The following is a 17,156-nucleotide window of genomic DNA, read 5'->3' as shown; positions in this document are numbered from 1 at the left end:
CTGTGGCATTGAGAACACAAAAACACAAAATAAACTATAAGCTATTAAAGGTATTCTTTTTTTTTTACTATTTATAATTTACAATTTTTATTGAGTTTAACAGTTTTCCAGACCGACAAGTGTTCCCAAATTCTTAACTCATTCAGTGCCATACCATGTAAATATGCTTTCAGAAACATTGTCACTGAGTGGCAAAACATAAAAATGCCTTTTTTGTTTTTATGTTCAAAAACTTACAAAGGCTTTGGCGCTGGTCATCAGTCAGTATGAAGTCTCTGGGAAGTCTTATAGTACGATAAATCACCAGTAGATGGTCGGAATTACTTTGATCAGATCTTTGTCTACACAGTGACCATACTGCCTAGTAATTCAGCGTATTAGTGTGTAGGCTTCCCATAAGTCAAGAAAGCAGTGTGAGCAGAAAAAAAAAGAAGCTATAAAAAATTCTTGTAAAGTTCATGCATCGTTCTGCACAAGTTCAGTGTTCTTGCAATAAAATGTTATTTTGCAAGCAAAATGCCCTTGTCTTTATGTAAATAAAACATTGTTTAGCTATTGGAGGTATCACAAATGCAAAAAAAAAAGCACCAAGTAACAGTTCTGCTTGAAATGCATCCTTTCACAAAAGGCTGTTTTTCTTGGAAGTTTTTTGAGAAACGAATATTTTCAAGGAACTTAGCATTGATCGACTGTTGTGTACTAAACAATGGTAAAAGGTAGAAACACACTTTTTTTCTAATGAAACAAAGGTTCAAGCTTTCTTTTGATGCGTCCTATGCTTATATAGCGACAGAGCAAAATTTTACGTAAGCCTTCAAAAATGAGTCAAATTTATAAATTTCATCCGTAAATTTAAAAAAATCTCACTCGGAGAGCCGCTAACCGGAGGCTAACAGCTACCGATCAAAGAAAGATGGCGGAAATATGCGGGGCGGGCAGACACAAAAACAAACTGGCTAACCAGGAAACAACAATGAAAAGCTGCAACAGATACTAGGACAAATGCGATGCTGGCTGGGAATAAACCAGGGGAAACAGCAAATCCTGCGCTAACGCCAGGCTAGCCAGCTGAACAACAAATAGCGGACAGCCACCTAGCACCAACCAGGAGGAAACAAAAAACAGGAAACCTCTCAGAAGCCTGATGCTTACGGGGAGCTAGCCTGACCAAATGATACAAATCACGACACAAGCAGCGAAAAACACAAATGAAAAACCATAATCCCTTACCTAAAAAGGAGGCGAGGGCGAACAAGGAGCGCACACAACGCACATTTTGGAAGTGTGGGCAAGCAACTCAGAAAAAAAGGTCACAGGGCCCCCAGCAACAGAGTAAGAAAAGTTCACATTACTACAAGCAGAAATGAGCAGTATGCAAAAGCTGTTCACTACAATCACTAGCTGTTTTAGAGCCTCCTCATATGTTGCGTAAATGGGATTCGCCATTTTGAAAGTGTTGTGTTCCTTCAATGATGTCACAGCTCTAGAGGGAAGACGCCAGATGGGTGGAATTGAGACTAAAATTCTCGAGCCCCCCGGCACATGGAACATTTTGCAACATATTTGCATAACTGTGGGGAGGAAAACTAAGTGTTCTCTCCCTAATTGAAAAAAAAATCTGGGTACACTTAAGTAAACTTCCAATCATAAAGGTACAATTGTGAATTTGATCACAACATTAAAGCTGAATCTTTTATCCGGGGAGTGCCTATAAACTTTGCAAGCAACTAAAGCACAGCGCTCAAACTCAAGGCCAAGGCATGTAAAATCATTCTACATAGTCTGCAAATCTCCTTTTATTTTTCTTCTATTTAAAGCTAACCGTAAGAAATCAAATTCAGGGGCAAATGTGTAAAATGTTGGAGGTTTTAACTAGTCACACAAATCCCATCTTATCTAAAAGGCAAGAAGTGTGCCCTCACTAGCGACGAGCACAATCCACTTCGTTTTCAAACTGACAAATCATGGCTGCTGGTGTTTTGTAGGTTAAATACGACTCTACAAAATGTTACCAGTATAGACACCATGTCTTAAAAATAATCATCGATACATTTACTAAAAACAAAAACATTACATCTTATTTAGGTTGGCGTTTTCCTATTACACTGTTGTGGAACTTAATGGCTGTACCAAACTTGAACTAAACCATTATCCTAAAATACAAGGTACGTTTCACCTAATTATTAACTAGGTAATTATTATTTACTAGTTAAAACTACAAATGCAGATCTTGCAACAAGGAAAGTATGATCAAGACAACAACTAAATAAGAAATGGTAAGCATTTCAAATGCCACTAGGTGACACTATTCCTCTGCAAAAACTTTTCTCCCTGTCCCTCACTATGAGGCGTCTATGATGGCACTACTTCACTTCTGTTAGCACTAACATGGCTTTAGAGAATGGTAAAATTAGATTAAGAGATTGCAAACAATCCCTAACGAGTTACCCAAAAATGTCAACAATTTTTTTCAGAATTCTACTTAAGAAAATGAGCTCATACAAAAAGCTGGTATAAAAAACGGTTCATAACATTAGGGCAACAAGGCATAAAATCACTCATGTTTCTTTTTATATTATTTTCTCTCATGTCACCTAATCCACCAATGTTGAATTTCGACACCATTGTCAAAGCTATCTTTGTCACATTTGTGCATTGGGCATCACCATAACCAGGTTGTTGCAAAATGTACAAGAGGGAATCCGACAAATCCAAACACCATCAATAAATTGTGTCACAAACACCTGTGTCACTTTGTGAGCCTTGTTATTACACGACCATCACTGCACCAACTTGACAACTATTGGCTTTCAAAATTAATCAGAGGGAACGCCATTTGTGGTTGAGCCTAGCCCATGTGCAGTGCCATCTTAAAAGAAATCGTGAACATTAAAGAGCGAGTCCAAACATTACAGGAGGGCCCCACGTTCGATACGTTCCGAGCGAACACTGCAAGGCTTGTTTGGGGCCTCGCTCCGCCTCATCCCAACATTTGTGAGTCAAAGGCTATTAATCTGTAAACTGTTTACAGTTTTCGAGCAGGTACAGGCTTCCAGTGGCCCGGGGGAAAAGACGCAGAGATGAGCCTGGCTGATGGCAGTAAACACACTGGGTGAAGAGAAATCTGCTGTCCGAAATCACATTGTTGCGACGTACAGGCTACAGTATGCATTTCCCTTATGGTTACTGGCACATGTAAAAAAAGACAGCATCATGCATCAAAACACAGCGAGGAGATCTGTCAGAAAAAAATAAATAAAAAGAAGAACTTGAGCAGATGTTTGAAGTTTTTATAAATAAAAGAGTGCTATAAATATAAAGTTGCAATATAGTTTAACTTTTTGTTTGGTATGGTACACAACAATCGCCAAGCAAGCGCATAACGGGGTAATTAACCAAAACATATTGGTTTCTTGTAAACATTCAGAAAAGAAATCAGGTGTGTTAAAAAGAGGGATCATTCAACTTGTATGGCCACGACTGTGGTGGCCTCATATATAGATAGAAAAATTCCCGAGAGCCCCCATAATATGTCAGAAAAGAGACACAGATCTATGTATTCGTTAATTTAAACGACTATTTGAAAAAACCCGATTAAAACTGAAATCCCATATACTTCAGTGTGATCGTAATTTAATTTTATCGTAGAATGTCAAGAATTGACTTGAAATGTCGCTCTTTGAGTTAATAAGACTTTTACAGTTTGATTAATAGTTTGGAACCAATTCATTCTTTCAAATTACTTACTAAAAGAAAACCTGAGTGTAAAATACAGTGAGTTACAATCGTGTCACAGTCAGGCATAAATGACATCAACTGCACAGGGGTAAAATAATCAAGACATTCATTTTCCATCGCCTTAGAAATGTGCGATATGAAGTCTCTGTTGTGCCTAATCACTAATCAATCTTCAAGAACATTAAAAAAAAAAAACCTGATACATCAAAAGTACTTTTCAGAAAATAAACATTCAATCACAACAACTGCCTTTACCACTCCAAAGCACTCCAGGTGGGTAGTTTAGCCTTAGCCTGGGGGAGCGATTTTAGAGGGTTTTAGGACTTGTGGCTGGCCAGGCTCACTGATATTGGAGGAGCTGGAGCGTGAAATAAAAGTAAATGGGCAAACTATAGAAGGGGACGTATATCTTCTTGTCTGGGAGGTGAGCCGGGTACAGAAAGTGTATTAAAGCGAGTGGACTGCACACACACAAATATGCCCACAACAGGGGCCCGGACAGTCATGCTGTACTCCAACATTTTTCATTTCCAGAGAGTCCTCTAGGTAGCCCCCCAACTCACCCCAGCTCACCCACCTCCTTTACAATCACAATCCTGCTGTACAAACATAAACCACAACAAACCGTTAAGACTTTATGCAAGCAAGCAATTTCAGAAGCACCTTTGCCAGGCAAAGACCTTCTTCAAATAAATGAACGTTTTAGGCAGAAAAGTATGAACATGGAATTGCTTTCCAGAAGGGCAAGGGGCAGAGTTAACAATTTATCAGCACCTCATTGTAATGATTCAGGACAGGCCTGCTGAAGAGTACACAGAGTTCAAAGCGGTAAAATATTACACACGACAGAAGATATTAAAAAAAAATTGCTATGCCATTGTCTCGTTTTTGTCCCCCCATCCCTTTCATGTACATATTATTTTATTTATTTGCTCTTTAAAAGAGAAATATGTCTTCCCTAAACACAATATTTTATAGTAAAGATTAAACTTGATACTTTTCAGTTTAATGTGCAATGCCTTATTACTTTTTTTAATGTTCCCAGTTGATGAGTACGATGCAGAGGGAAAAGCGAGTGTTGACAATCTTTTCGGATGGCTTGAGGCAGACATTCTGCAGTTCCCCACGCCAATTAAAATGATGCCAAGGAAAGAAGGAGGGAATGCTGTTCACCGTAGGACGCAGAACAAAATTATACATGCCGCAAAGATGTCAACTCAGAACTTATACTGGCCCTCAAAAATTTGACATTATTACGCATAACAATGGAGTTCCTCATAATGCATTTGTAGCTTGAAAAAGGACATCAAAAGATTTTTGTAAAATGTCTACGGCACCGACAGGGTTCTTACAGCTTAAGGCAAGTTATATTCAAGACTTTTTAATGCCTTTTAAAATCAAATTTGAGACAAAGGCGACAAAAAAAAAAAATTGGAAAGAACAAAACAACCAATATTTCTTGCACACAATACATCGCGCCTCGTACGGACAGCTTTTAACAATCATCAAACAGACACTCCGCATTAAATTAACACTTTTCCATGGTCCAAAAGAAATGTCTCTGTCCGTCCGAAGTTGTTATGTGTATTGTGGGTAGACCTGAGACACGTGTCTATTCTGAAAGGCCCGACTGAAACCACATCACTGTTTTGATAGTTCTGTTATTGTGGTCACGCGATGTTGCCACGAAAGTAAATCGGTAAATTATTAAAAAAGACAATTGATGAATCTCACTAAATCTTTTTAGTTCGAACAAATATAAATCTTAATAATGTGTTCACATTTTATAGACTTTCCAAAATTGGATTTAAGACATTTTAATGCCAATTAAGCCCTTATTTTTAGAATAATGAAATTGGTGCCTTTTAAGACTAAGGATCTGCGAGAACCCCGACATAAATAGCCACAGCCAAGGACAACTCCAAATGCAAGGGATAAATGATGTAGGCTGGGAGCACCTGAATTAATCATAGAACAAATGTTTTAAACTGTCCGTTGGGGACATAACGTTACAACGAGGCACAAAAAAAAAAACTGATGTGCTAGGTAGTAGAATGAAAAAAGGAAACGCAAAAAAGGAAATGAATTGGGATTTTTGGCGAATATATTCTTAAAAACATGTTTGGAGTGTTCTAAAAATGAATGCCTTTTCACTTGGTACACTATTTCCAGATATTTATTAAAACAAAACAAAAAAACTGAGGTAATTTAGTGATGTTGGTGCAAGTTTATCACCTATAGCATTTTGAAATCAGACAAAGTGGGAGACAACCTACATTCAGCAATGAAAGCCGCACTCCGATATTGTGCAGAGAAATCAAACGCATTGCGTTGGGTAATCCGCACTGAGCACACGGTGTTCAATTCCAATTAAAGGCTTTGTCAGCAATACTGAATCAAATCAACAAAAGATCCCGGAGGTAATTACTTTTCCCACCACTGTTATTTATCTAAGCATTTGTCTCGCAAAGAAAATAGATGTACAAAGCTTCATACTTTGAGCAATTTGGGAATCAGTTTAAAAAATAAGTTCAACTTTAAAAAAAATATATGTATGTGGGAAGATATGATTGCAATCTCATTGCGGATGTTCAGCAAACCATGATGACAGACAGGATTCTCATACCTGGGGTTTCCTCGCAGAGCGGCGTGGTGCAAAGCGTTGAATCCATTATTGTTGGTAATGGTAACGTCGGCGCCTGCTTCCAGCAACACAGAGAGCATGTCATCCCGCTTCTTGCTGATGGCATCGTGCAGGGGTGTGTCACCCTCAGAGTCCTGCAAGGGAAACATAAAACAAATGACACATTTAACTTTATAGTAGTTAGAACTAGAAATGTCTTTATTGTCATTGATAAAACTGAATTGACCATTGTTTACAACGAGATTGGATATAGCACTCCAGGATAAACACGTAATAAAGAGAAAAGGGGCTAAAAAGAATCTCAGCATAAATAGGCAAAAATATTTACAAGGTAGTGCTTGGAGACTAGCCTAAGTTGTGAGTGCATCGGAAAAGTAGTGCAGTGACTTTTAGCAGCAACAAAATAAAAATAGAAAGTCGAAAAATAAGATATGAATACCCATTTTTCAATACATAGTCAAGATATATATATTTTAAATTCTTGTGCGCTTGTTTAGGGCTGTGTTGGCCATGGGTCTAGCCTGTTAGTAGTAGTTTAAAAGGTATGGCACAATTTTGCATTCCACAACTGGCCAGATGCACTTACAATTTAGGCCAAACTCCAAGCACTATTGTATAAATATTTTTGACGATTGATCCAGAAATTCTTTTTATCTCATTCTTCTGTTTTAGGTCTTTATTACATGTTTATCCTGGAGTGCAGTTACATATCGTATCAGGTCTCTGGAGGCACAGATAGTATAGTAAAAATGACCTTGGTTGTCAAGAACAAGTTTTGAAAAGCTGATCGATCCATTTCATGGAATAAGGAGAATTCCTTGAAAATCACTACAGCCTGAGAAGCTTAAAATAGCATTTCTTATCTAGACCCATCGAGGTATATCTGCCCAAAGCAGGTGGAAAAGAGTAAAATTGAGAACATGTATTACTTTTTTTTTTAAACGAAAAAGCATTGAACAAATGGTTATATAAAATGTATCGATTTGGATGAATTCAGATTTATGTTTAATACCAAAACACCTGGAAAGAGTTATAAGTTGTTAAAGAAATCTCAATGCTCCCTTTAAGATAGCTTTTGAAACTCGAATGACAAATGCTATAAGTCAATAAATACTGTACCTGGAGGCTAGGGTGGCATCCAAAATCCAGCAAAGTTTTCACCACCTGCAGGTGTCCCTTGTTGACCGCTATGTGCAATGGCGTCTGCCTGCGCTTGTTCCTGGCATTCAAGTCAGCCCCACCCCTCTGCAACACCTCAATGACAGATCCCTCATCCCCAAAGGCAGCATGGTGCACAGCTCGATCGCCATCTTTGTCCTGAGTACAGTGAAACACCACGGTGATACAGTAGCTCGAGGCAAGAGGGAAGAAATGCGGGGATAGGCCTACCTCTGCCTCCAGATCAACATTGTGTTTGAGCAGAAGCTTGAGAACATCCACGTGGCCATTTTGACTTGCTGCCTGCATCGCAGTGTGTCCAGCACACTGCCCGTTTACCTAAAAAACAAAAACATAAACCGCATCATTTAAAATGAAACATGTGCTTGAAAACTATTCTGAACTAAGTTGTAGCTTGAAGATGATGTTTTGGTGGAAGAAATAATTCCTTATGTTTTGAATACAATATGACCAGTATGCAGTTTATAAAAAATGTACAGACCATGTCGCTTTTGTGTACAATAAGTTCCAAAAACGATAATTATTATTGGGCAACTCTGATGAGTCTTCTGCATTATTGACCATACAAGCGGAAAGTATTACATAGATTTTAAAGTATGCAAGCTTACCTGACTTGAACTCTAATTCCATGTCAGTGATGCTTACACAGAACAGTGTTGATATTGTACAAACTGGGCATGGGGGGTGGGAAACCACACTGATAGCCATGCTTAGGAAGCACCCAGCAAAAACTGCACAAGTGTAGATAAATATTCATGGGTACTCATTTGAGAATCCCTTAAGTGCCAGATCACAGCTAAGCTTTTGTGCGCTTACTGCTAGGGCCACATGGCAACCTTTTACTAACACACAGGAAATGATGTGTTATGTCTCTGAATGAATATACAGGCTAGTTCTTTGCATCAAACAGATAATTCCCTTGGATAATTGCGGACTGAGTCAGGCTGAAACGAGACCCGCACTGTTCAGTACGCTTCAAGATTCCTTGGCAGCCCCAGCAGTAATGCTCCTTAGACTGAGAGGGATGCTCAAGTGGAAGGTTCTCAAACCTCTCCTTACATCGTGTCACAGCCAGAGCATTGACATGCCAATTGCAAGCATCTTGAAAGACAATGTCAACCCAAAGATTTTCTTTAAGTCTCATGATCCCCAAACACAGCACTCTGATCAACCATGTTTCTGATATAAAATACGAAGCAACGTCCACCCAATATATTATGAACACAAAGGTCAGTCATTTAGCGCTTGCTGACGATTACAAAGGACATCACACCTGCACAGGTAGCGGCCAATGACTGCTCACCTTTAGAAATAGGGTGAACTCTGATTAGTCATTAAGGGCTCAATTAAGCAACATCATCTTATCTTAATTTTTAAAAATTTGGCGCAGTAACTGGGAGACAAAAAAAATGGTGGACTTTGCTTCCGACTTCATTTTCCACAATTATAATGAGAAGACAGCCTTAGACTATTAGAAGAACCTCAAACATATGACTATACTGTACTCCTAAATATAATGTCGCTTCACCGAAATGTATTTTATAAAAGTGCTTAACTGAAAAAGCATGTCTTTTGGAGATGTATGCTTTCAAATTATGACATTGTTAGACGCTGTATGTATTTTCTTGGTGTTTTGCAAGATAATATACGAATAAGAATACTTATAAATAATATTAGCAATAATCATAATTTCATCATACTGTCGCTGCTATTATAAAAATACTTTTTTGTTATTTTTTGCATGAATGAAATATTTACAATGAAAAAAGTGCAAAAATGAAAGAAAAAAGGCTCGACAAAAGACAAAACATGGGAATACGTCTTTTATATTTCGGGTGTTTAATCATAACGGTGTGAAATTCTAAAATTCTAAAACAGGAAACCCTCCCAATAAATCTTTCATCCTATTTCTCATGCCATGAGGCTCTTGAACTCCACCTGGGGGAGTAAAAGCCCATATTAACCCGCCCTCACATTTGCATATTACCCTATTTTTACTACAGTCTGTATTTCCGTAGTACTATTTAAATACTCGTTTTATTGGGTATTTTTGTATTCAATATCTTTATTTTATTATTTTTCAACACAAGGATACTGCTGGAAGTGTGAATTTCCCTACAGGGATGAATAAAGTATCTATATATCTATCTATTTACCAGCTCAGTAGCCTAGATGGTAGGGCGCCCGCTTTGAGACTGGGAGGTCGCTGGTTCGCGCCTTGGCCGAGTCATACCTAAGACTTATAACATTGGTAAAATGGCGGCGCCCTCTGTTGGCTGCGGCTGCATCGGCTCGCTACAACGGGTCAGGTGTATCGACATTTCGTTCTTACAAAAGAATGACAATACAAAGGAAATTATTATTATTATTATTATTATTATTATTATTATTTATGATACCATCTCAATAGGCAGAATGTTGCAGACAAAGTAGGGTCTACATGAAATGTATTTGTAATGTCCTTAAATATGAGAATAAATAAAACACCTAGAAAATCCACCTGGGTCATTTTGTATTAAATCTCTGCCTGTCTTATTGCTTTAAAAAGCAGAGCTTCCAATTCTAAAATCAGAAATGTTTGCCCTTCAGTAGGCAGCTGTGCCCTTACCCATGCGCTCACCCCAGTCCGAAGGCCAACGAGCGGAATGACTCATACTTTCGAAATAACATCAGTATTGTATTTTTCCACAACTCCTTAATCATGGTTTCAATCTTGAGGCCCGAGGCTATGGGTTAAACTTCGACACATTAAAATGCACACGCCAGATGTAGCGAAATAAAATGCCTCGTGGTCATTATTGAGAAATATAATATGAGCATGTACAGCTGGAGATGAGGAAATAAATGGATCCCAAAGTGCCAGCTTCCAATTCCTACAGTAGCCCTCTTTGGCCAGGAAAATATGCGCCCCCAGTTGGTTGCAAAATGGCACTTACATCAACATCGGGTCTCTTCAAAATGTCTTCCACCTTGGCCAGATCGCCATTTGCTGCTGCCTTGACTAGCTCCTCGTTGATGTCACCGGATTCCTGTGTCTCAAATAATTTCTTCAGCAGCTGGGAAAGACGCTCTGGATGAACAAAAAGGGAAGGGAAAAACCATTCAAAGTTCGGTGCAGTGCCAAAGTCATGGCGCACAGGCGGCAATGGCACAAACCTCCGGAGGCGTTGCTAACGGCTGAGCCCGAGGGAGCGATTTTGGTGACGGCGGCGGGATTGTATGTCCACGATGTCCCACACACCTCCACCTTCAGGTCACTGTCGGAGTAGATCTGCTGTACACGGCCCACCTTCCCGAGGGTCTGTTGATAAATGTTACCACAAAACTCATTAAAATAGTTCTCTTAGGGCTATGTGATCAATCTAATACATATATGGAGGAGTGGAAATAACAGTAGGATAAAGTAAAACTAAAGACTGAAGTACCCAAGATAAAAAGCTCATACTACAAATAAAACCCAATCAATTATACAATAAAACATTACTACATCTTAGTATTAAGATGACGATACATTTTAGTGATGAATATAGAGATAGGGGCGCGTCTCAAATCTTTAGGACTTAATCACTGTGTGGGAAAGCCTCTCCAGAGTAAAACATGACTCAATACAGATTACGAGACGGAGTTAGGAGCTTGTCAAGGTTTGTGTGTTTTGGTCATCAATAACAAAGACTGCTCAGGCTCATTAGGCAGAGACAGGTGGCATCTAGGAGTAGATAAATGGCTATTAAGTTACATCTAAGATTCTGGATAGCAATGTCCCTTCGGAGTGGGCAATGCAATTTTAAGGTTGGCTAACCAAGGGCAAGAGGCAAATTATGACATGAATTCCACAAAACAAATCCAACTGAATGATAATGCATGATGAAGAAACACACCGAGCTAAATTCAGCCGCTTAGTAATTCACCTGTAGACATACAATGATCGGATCATTCATGTGAGTTGGTGGCAAACGCGAAACAAGGGGTAAAAATCAGTTGTTAAAGAAAAGATGTGGATACGCACTGACCGATATTAGACGTGACTTACGCAGATGATTGGCAGTCAATTAAGTGTCCGGAGCAACATAAAAACAACAAATCTGCTAAATAAATTTCAAAATATTATTTATTATTTTGATTAACTCTGATGGATTAAAGTGTGTTTTAAGAGGGGGAAAAAACTAAACATGAAACCAGGCAAAGAGCCACAGTATATAGAAAATACGCATTCTTATTGGCCAAGAGCGGCATGCGGCTCTAGAGCCGCGTGTTCGCCACTCCTGTACTATAGCTTAGTGAATAAAATCATGAATTTTGATTTACAACAATTTCCATGCTACTGTGTACACACACAACAATTATCAGGCAGACGTTGATCATTTAGCCCCTGCTTTAAATATCAGGCTTGATGATTATCAGCATAATGTGATATGTTGGAAATCACTCAATAATCAAATTACAGAACAATAACATTTATAAAGAAGTTTCTGGAAACAACTGTGTCACTTATCAGGTTTTTGTATACTGTATTTGTTAAGTAATTTAATATAATAAAATAACCTACATTAGTTCTACGATGGGGACAGTAATGATCATAATAAAAACACTTACAGTAGAAGAGTCGGTCACTACAATGCTAATTCCCGAAAAGCTTAGTTAGCTGCACATATTCTAATACTTGATGTTCTTCTCCACTACATATATTTTATTCTAATTATTCTTGGTATTAAAACGGATGTGATTAACTACATTGTATGATGTCAGGAATCTCAAACCCAGAGCACACATGGTGATGTATATACTATTCCCATTAAAAACTTACAGGGAGCATGGCCTCAGCCCACTCTCCGTGTCCTTTTTGTAGCAGCTTGATGCGGTCGATGTCGTAGCAAATCTGAACCAGGTCACCCACCAGGAACTGCGATGTGCCACCCTCTGCTCCAGCCGCCACTTCACCGCTGCGCACCACATTGGCTTTCGTTAGCACAGCTGGGTTGAATGTCCACCTGTGACAGACATAAAAAATGCTCTTGGTTTATGAATGCCTATAATGTTATTTTACGATAAATTACAAGTTGCGATTATTTACCTGTTCCCGCTGGGATATTGCACCACGATGTCGTGATCTTCGTCGATGCCGCACACAGTGCCGGTGGTGGTAAGCGTTTCGAACATGCCGTCAGTCCAGCCGCCGTGGCCGTGCTGGAGCGACTGGACGATCTCCAAGTCCAAGTCAATGTTGACCAAGTCTCCGATCTGAAGACCGCCAGGGTTCCTGTTGCCGTTTTGTTCACCTAAAACAGACCACTTTTTTAAAAAGTATATGTCATTCGTAATTACTTGTGTATAACACACACTCGTGAACATCACACAACCCTATTTTTTGATTAAAATCAGCCCAAAATTTGGTTTCACTTTAGTATCCAGAACTATCGCAACGGGATTTGAACGTGGATCGCGGCTGCTATTCTTCAACACTTGACCTGAAGAGTAACAGATAATACAGGAAACCTCGGTTTTATCTTATCACAATATTTTTACTCACGGTGCCACGTTGCTGAATTTTTGTTGTCATGATTAAAATGATTAATTGACACTGAATCAGACTATGAAAAAATTAAATTACATTTTTTTATTTTGGAATTTTGTTTGTAGTGAACATTGTAAATATATTATTTTAATCATGGCCCAACGTATTCAACAATGTAGTAGCGTAGCATGAGTAAAAATAGTGTGATGATAAGATAAAAAATGAAAGCCTTTTCCTGTCATTACAACCTTAGAGGTGTAGTGGTCCACGTTCACACCGCCGCAATCCGGGGTTTAAATCCTGTCTTATTACAGTTTGTCCAAATATGGTCAGGCATATTTTCGACTGATAGCTTACTGCTCAGCTACGATAACGTACTATCGTAAAACCTCATGTTTAACGCGCACCCAAACTTTGCCTTTGTGTGTTATTTACGAACAAATCGTGAATCCGAAACATTTGAATTACCGCATTTTCACGACTATAAGGCACACCTTAAAGTCTCCGATTTTCTTCAGATTGCGCGGAACGCCTTATCGTGCAGTGCGCCCTGTGTTAGATGTAAAGCGACGGGCGTAGCTAAGGACACGATGAGGCTGCCGTTCACACTGCAAAGCTTAACCCTCAATTAGGATTTTTGAGTGAAATCAGGTGCTGTGAGATTGTTCACATTTTCAACTAAATACATCTTGTGACTAAATGCGATCTCCTTTGATTTATAAGCGTCTTTTGTTTGAACGCCATCATATCCTGCTTGTGCGGAAGAGACATCACAAACAATGCATACATTGTGTGCGGATGTACTCATGGATGCTAACAAGGTAGCACATATAGCAATTTAAAAATCATTGTGCTACCGGAGGCAGAGTTGCCCCTTCCCCAAATATTAATTAAATTTAAAACCTCACTTTCCCTCCTTTGAATGCTTTCCGTATTTTCGTCCGCCATGATGTGTTGATTTCTACGCTATACAGAGGAACACGGGAAGCTCGATGAATCAAAGGTTCGCAAGTGGAAGAAGCTGAAAAACGAACTCCAACAACAAGTTTTTATCCGTGAGTTTTACTTCGTAATCAATACTTAAATATGGAACACAATCAAACTCAGTTTTGCTACCGCTGTATTTTTAAATACGCACAATTGTATGCTTGACTGTGTTGTAAGGCGGTGTTGTGCCGAAAATGCCCCCGTGCCCCCTGCATGAATTGTCCCCAGTCATGCAAACGTTACTTATACGTCTTTGTATCCCATTTTGGGTGGAATGTAATAAAACAATAAAGCACAGAGCATTTGTACCTTGTATGAATGAAGGGGCACATTTCATGCAAGAGGGTTGTCATTTTTTTGCGCAACAGTGGCCCCAGCATAGAGCACCAGCACCCTATTATGCGATGGGCCCTGTGTAAATTTAAATACAGAAATATAACCAGCTACGGAGTCAGCGCCTTTCAACACTGTGCGCTCTGTAGTTGTGAAAATACGGTAGATAAGAATAAGAATTTAACATTTTGGGTTTGTTTGGAAAAATTGGGTTCAAATAAAGTTGTAAACCTTAGACTACATGGTGCCAAAAACAATCAATGTAAGATTGACTGCATGGACACAACACTAAACACATTAACTGCACCATTTAACTTTAAGGTCATATAATTTGGCCCAGTATGATATTAGGAGGGGGAGGGGGGTGATCAATCCTAAGGAAACTGTACTGAAACCAAGCAACAATGTGATGCTACCATCTAGTGGCCAACTAGCCACACAAGCATTACTACATTAGATCTCCCTGCTGCCCCTGAATTTACTGCAGCAGTGGAAAAGAAGTAGCCAGGAAAAAAAAAATCAAAGAACAAGGCCATCTGGCTTACTTGCTTACTTACCCAACACTGGACAGTGATCTCTGTAAAAAGAACCTCCCTTGGCGTCCTGAACACATTTCAGGTCCGACTGTGTGAGACAAGAGAAGGCTTTGTAAATGAGTGACCCGTGGGAGTCCAACAGTAAGGGCATAAGCATGAATAATAAAAAAACCCAAACGCAGACACCTAAAGTGCTGCTGCTGCTGAGAGTGTGTGTGTTTGCTCACTGCAAAAGTAGTAGCAATAGGTGAGACAGAAAAGCACTATGTTGCAGAACAATGTGGATGGATGTGTGGCAAAGTTCAAGGGAAGAAGACACATTCCTGCCATGGGAAAGTCCTACTAGTGAATTAAAACAAATGAGAAACCATTTTTCCTTTAATTGAGTGGAGAACTTAGTTAGACCTTACCATATAAAGAATTTCTTCTAATTAAAATAAAAGTATATTAGGTTTAAAGAGGTTCCAGTAAGTAGAGGAGCTTGCATTTAGAAAACACTACAGTAGGTCAGCAGTATTAAACAAGTGTGGTCACAATTCTACTCCTTTTTTTTTTACATAATCGTGTTTAGCATTAAGCCTGGAAAAAAGGCAAACTCGCACGCGGCACTATCGGCACTATTACAAATGAACATTTTGTTCCTCAAAAGACTGGTGTATAAACATGCAATTGAAGTCAACCAGTCAAACCAAAGGCTTTCTCAAAAGAAGTGTTGTACAGGCCTTCACTACAGATTCAGATTCAGATCTACTTTATTGTCATTCTAGTACACGTGTATACAGAACGAAATGTCGATATATCTGACCCGCACAGTTTCCTTGAATGTACAGATATAAATATAAATAAAATGTTGTATTGAGTTGGAGTATTGAGTACTAATAATATACTAAATAATTATGGCTATGTATAGTATTTTACAGTAGTGCAAAGAGTGCAAGAGGAGCAGCTAACCAGATGTGCAAAATGGGCAGTCAGGTAAACAAGTCAGGTAAACAGTAACAATAACACTGTAGTACAATAGTGCAGAGGAGAACAGATGTGCAAGGAGTGGCTAGCTATAAAGAACTGCCAGTAGTGCAAAAAAGTCAAACAAAACCAACAGATGTACAGATTAGCAGCAGTTTAGATTTACAGGTTGGTCAAGCTTCAGCTAATGACCAATCATGGGTTGGTCCAGAGAGCAGAAGAACCATGATTCATCCTCAAAATTAACTCTTGAAATAGCCCCAATGATGAGTTAAAGGAGGTGGAGAATGCTTTTTAATCCATATTCAACAAACACAGAATCCCATGTTTAGACAAGTAAAGGGTGCAAAGAGCGTAATATTGTTTGCGAATCTTTAAGTTGAGTTCCACTAAAACCCAAAAACAAAAAGAGCACTATTGACAATTAATTGCTGTTATCAATGCACATCGAGCAAAGACATATAATTACCGCTACTGCTTCAATTTAAAAAGTACAGTGCTACAGTGTAAGAAATTTAAATCATGACATAAAAGATTGTTGTACTGTATTGTTTTTATATTAACACTCCTGGATGAAATTATGTGATGAGGACTGCCCTGCTAACAAAAATATTTTTGTTTCAGATAATTTCGCTAGACATCTTCCAAATGCTTCTGATTCTAATAGGAACAGATTGTGTTCAAAACCAGACGTTCCACACCGCATTAGAATAACAAAAGGAAAACTCGGTTATGCAACCAGAAAACAGTTGGCTTCTTTCATAAACCGTGGCAAGATTTCCACCAATAAGACGACGCGTGTTTTTAATCAGAGACGCGTGTAAATACAACCACTCCGAAAACCCCACCCACCCTGCCGCAAGCTTGACATCCATGTTCACTCTTACCCCTCCTTAGAAAGCAGATTGCCTTTATCATGCAGAAGGATTTCACCTCCAGCTGCTTGTACATACAATGGTGGCCGAACCTTGTGTGGCTCTTACAAAGGCCTCAAAGTGGCAAAAAAAAAGGGGGGGCCTACACCCTGCAGTCAAACAAAAAAGCCCCCTGACAGCTGATGTATGGAAGGACAGTGTGTGTCCGTGTGTGTGTGTGAAGTAGTAATTGTGCACCCGTGCTCACCATTCCTTCAAAACCGACGCGGTACAGGTTCTTGGCACCGTTGTCCCATAATACGTAGGCAGCGCTATGAGGGCTGGCTGCGCTCCAGTCTTGAATCTCGGTCACCTGTTAAGAAAAAACAGGAACTGTAACTATTGAG

At 39.1% G+C, this 17,156-nt stretch overlaps 1 protein-coding gene across 4 annotated transcripts in view; it reads right to left on the bottom strand.

The window, feature by feature from the left end:
- Positions 1–17,156, bottom strand: part of mib1 (MIB E3 ubiquitin protein ligase 1) — a 72,021-nt gene that overhangs the window by 42,732 nt on the left and 12,133 nt on the right. For all 4 annotated transcript variants that reach the window (XM_088348181.1, XM_088348190.1, XM_088348198.1 and 1 more), the window contains exons 4-12: positions 17,018–17,122; positions 14,951–15,017; positions 12,633–12,837; positions 12,366–12,549; positions 10,718–10,862; positions 10,498–10,631; positions 7,772–7,879; positions 7,502–7,699; positions 6,365–6,516 (exon numbers count right to left, since the gene is read on the bottom strand). In XM_088348181.1, the coding sequence (XP_088204307.1) occupies positions 6,365–6,516; positions 7,502–7,699; positions 7,772–7,879; positions 10,498–10,631; positions 10,718–10,862; positions 12,366–12,549; positions 12,633–12,837; positions 14,951–15,017; positions 17,018–17,122 (1,298 nt within the window). The remainder of the gene's footprint in view (positions 1–6,364; positions 6,517–7,501; positions 7,700–7,771; positions 7,880–10,497; positions 10,632–10,717; positions 10,863–12,365; positions 12,550–12,632; positions 12,838–14,950; positions 15,018–17,017; positions 17,123–17,156) is intronic.

The sequence above is a fragment of the Urocampus carinirostris genome, chromosome 1 (genome assembly GCF_059441175.1).
Source record: "Urocampus carinirostris isolate Australia breed hairy pipefish chromosome 1, RoL_Ucar_1.0, whole genome shotgun sequence".
Lineage (NCBI taxonomy): Eukaryota > Metazoa > Chordata > Actinopteri > Syngnathiformes > Syngnathidae > Urocampus > Urocampus carinirostris.
This window is presented reverse-complemented; position numbering and strand designations above follow the sequence as displayed.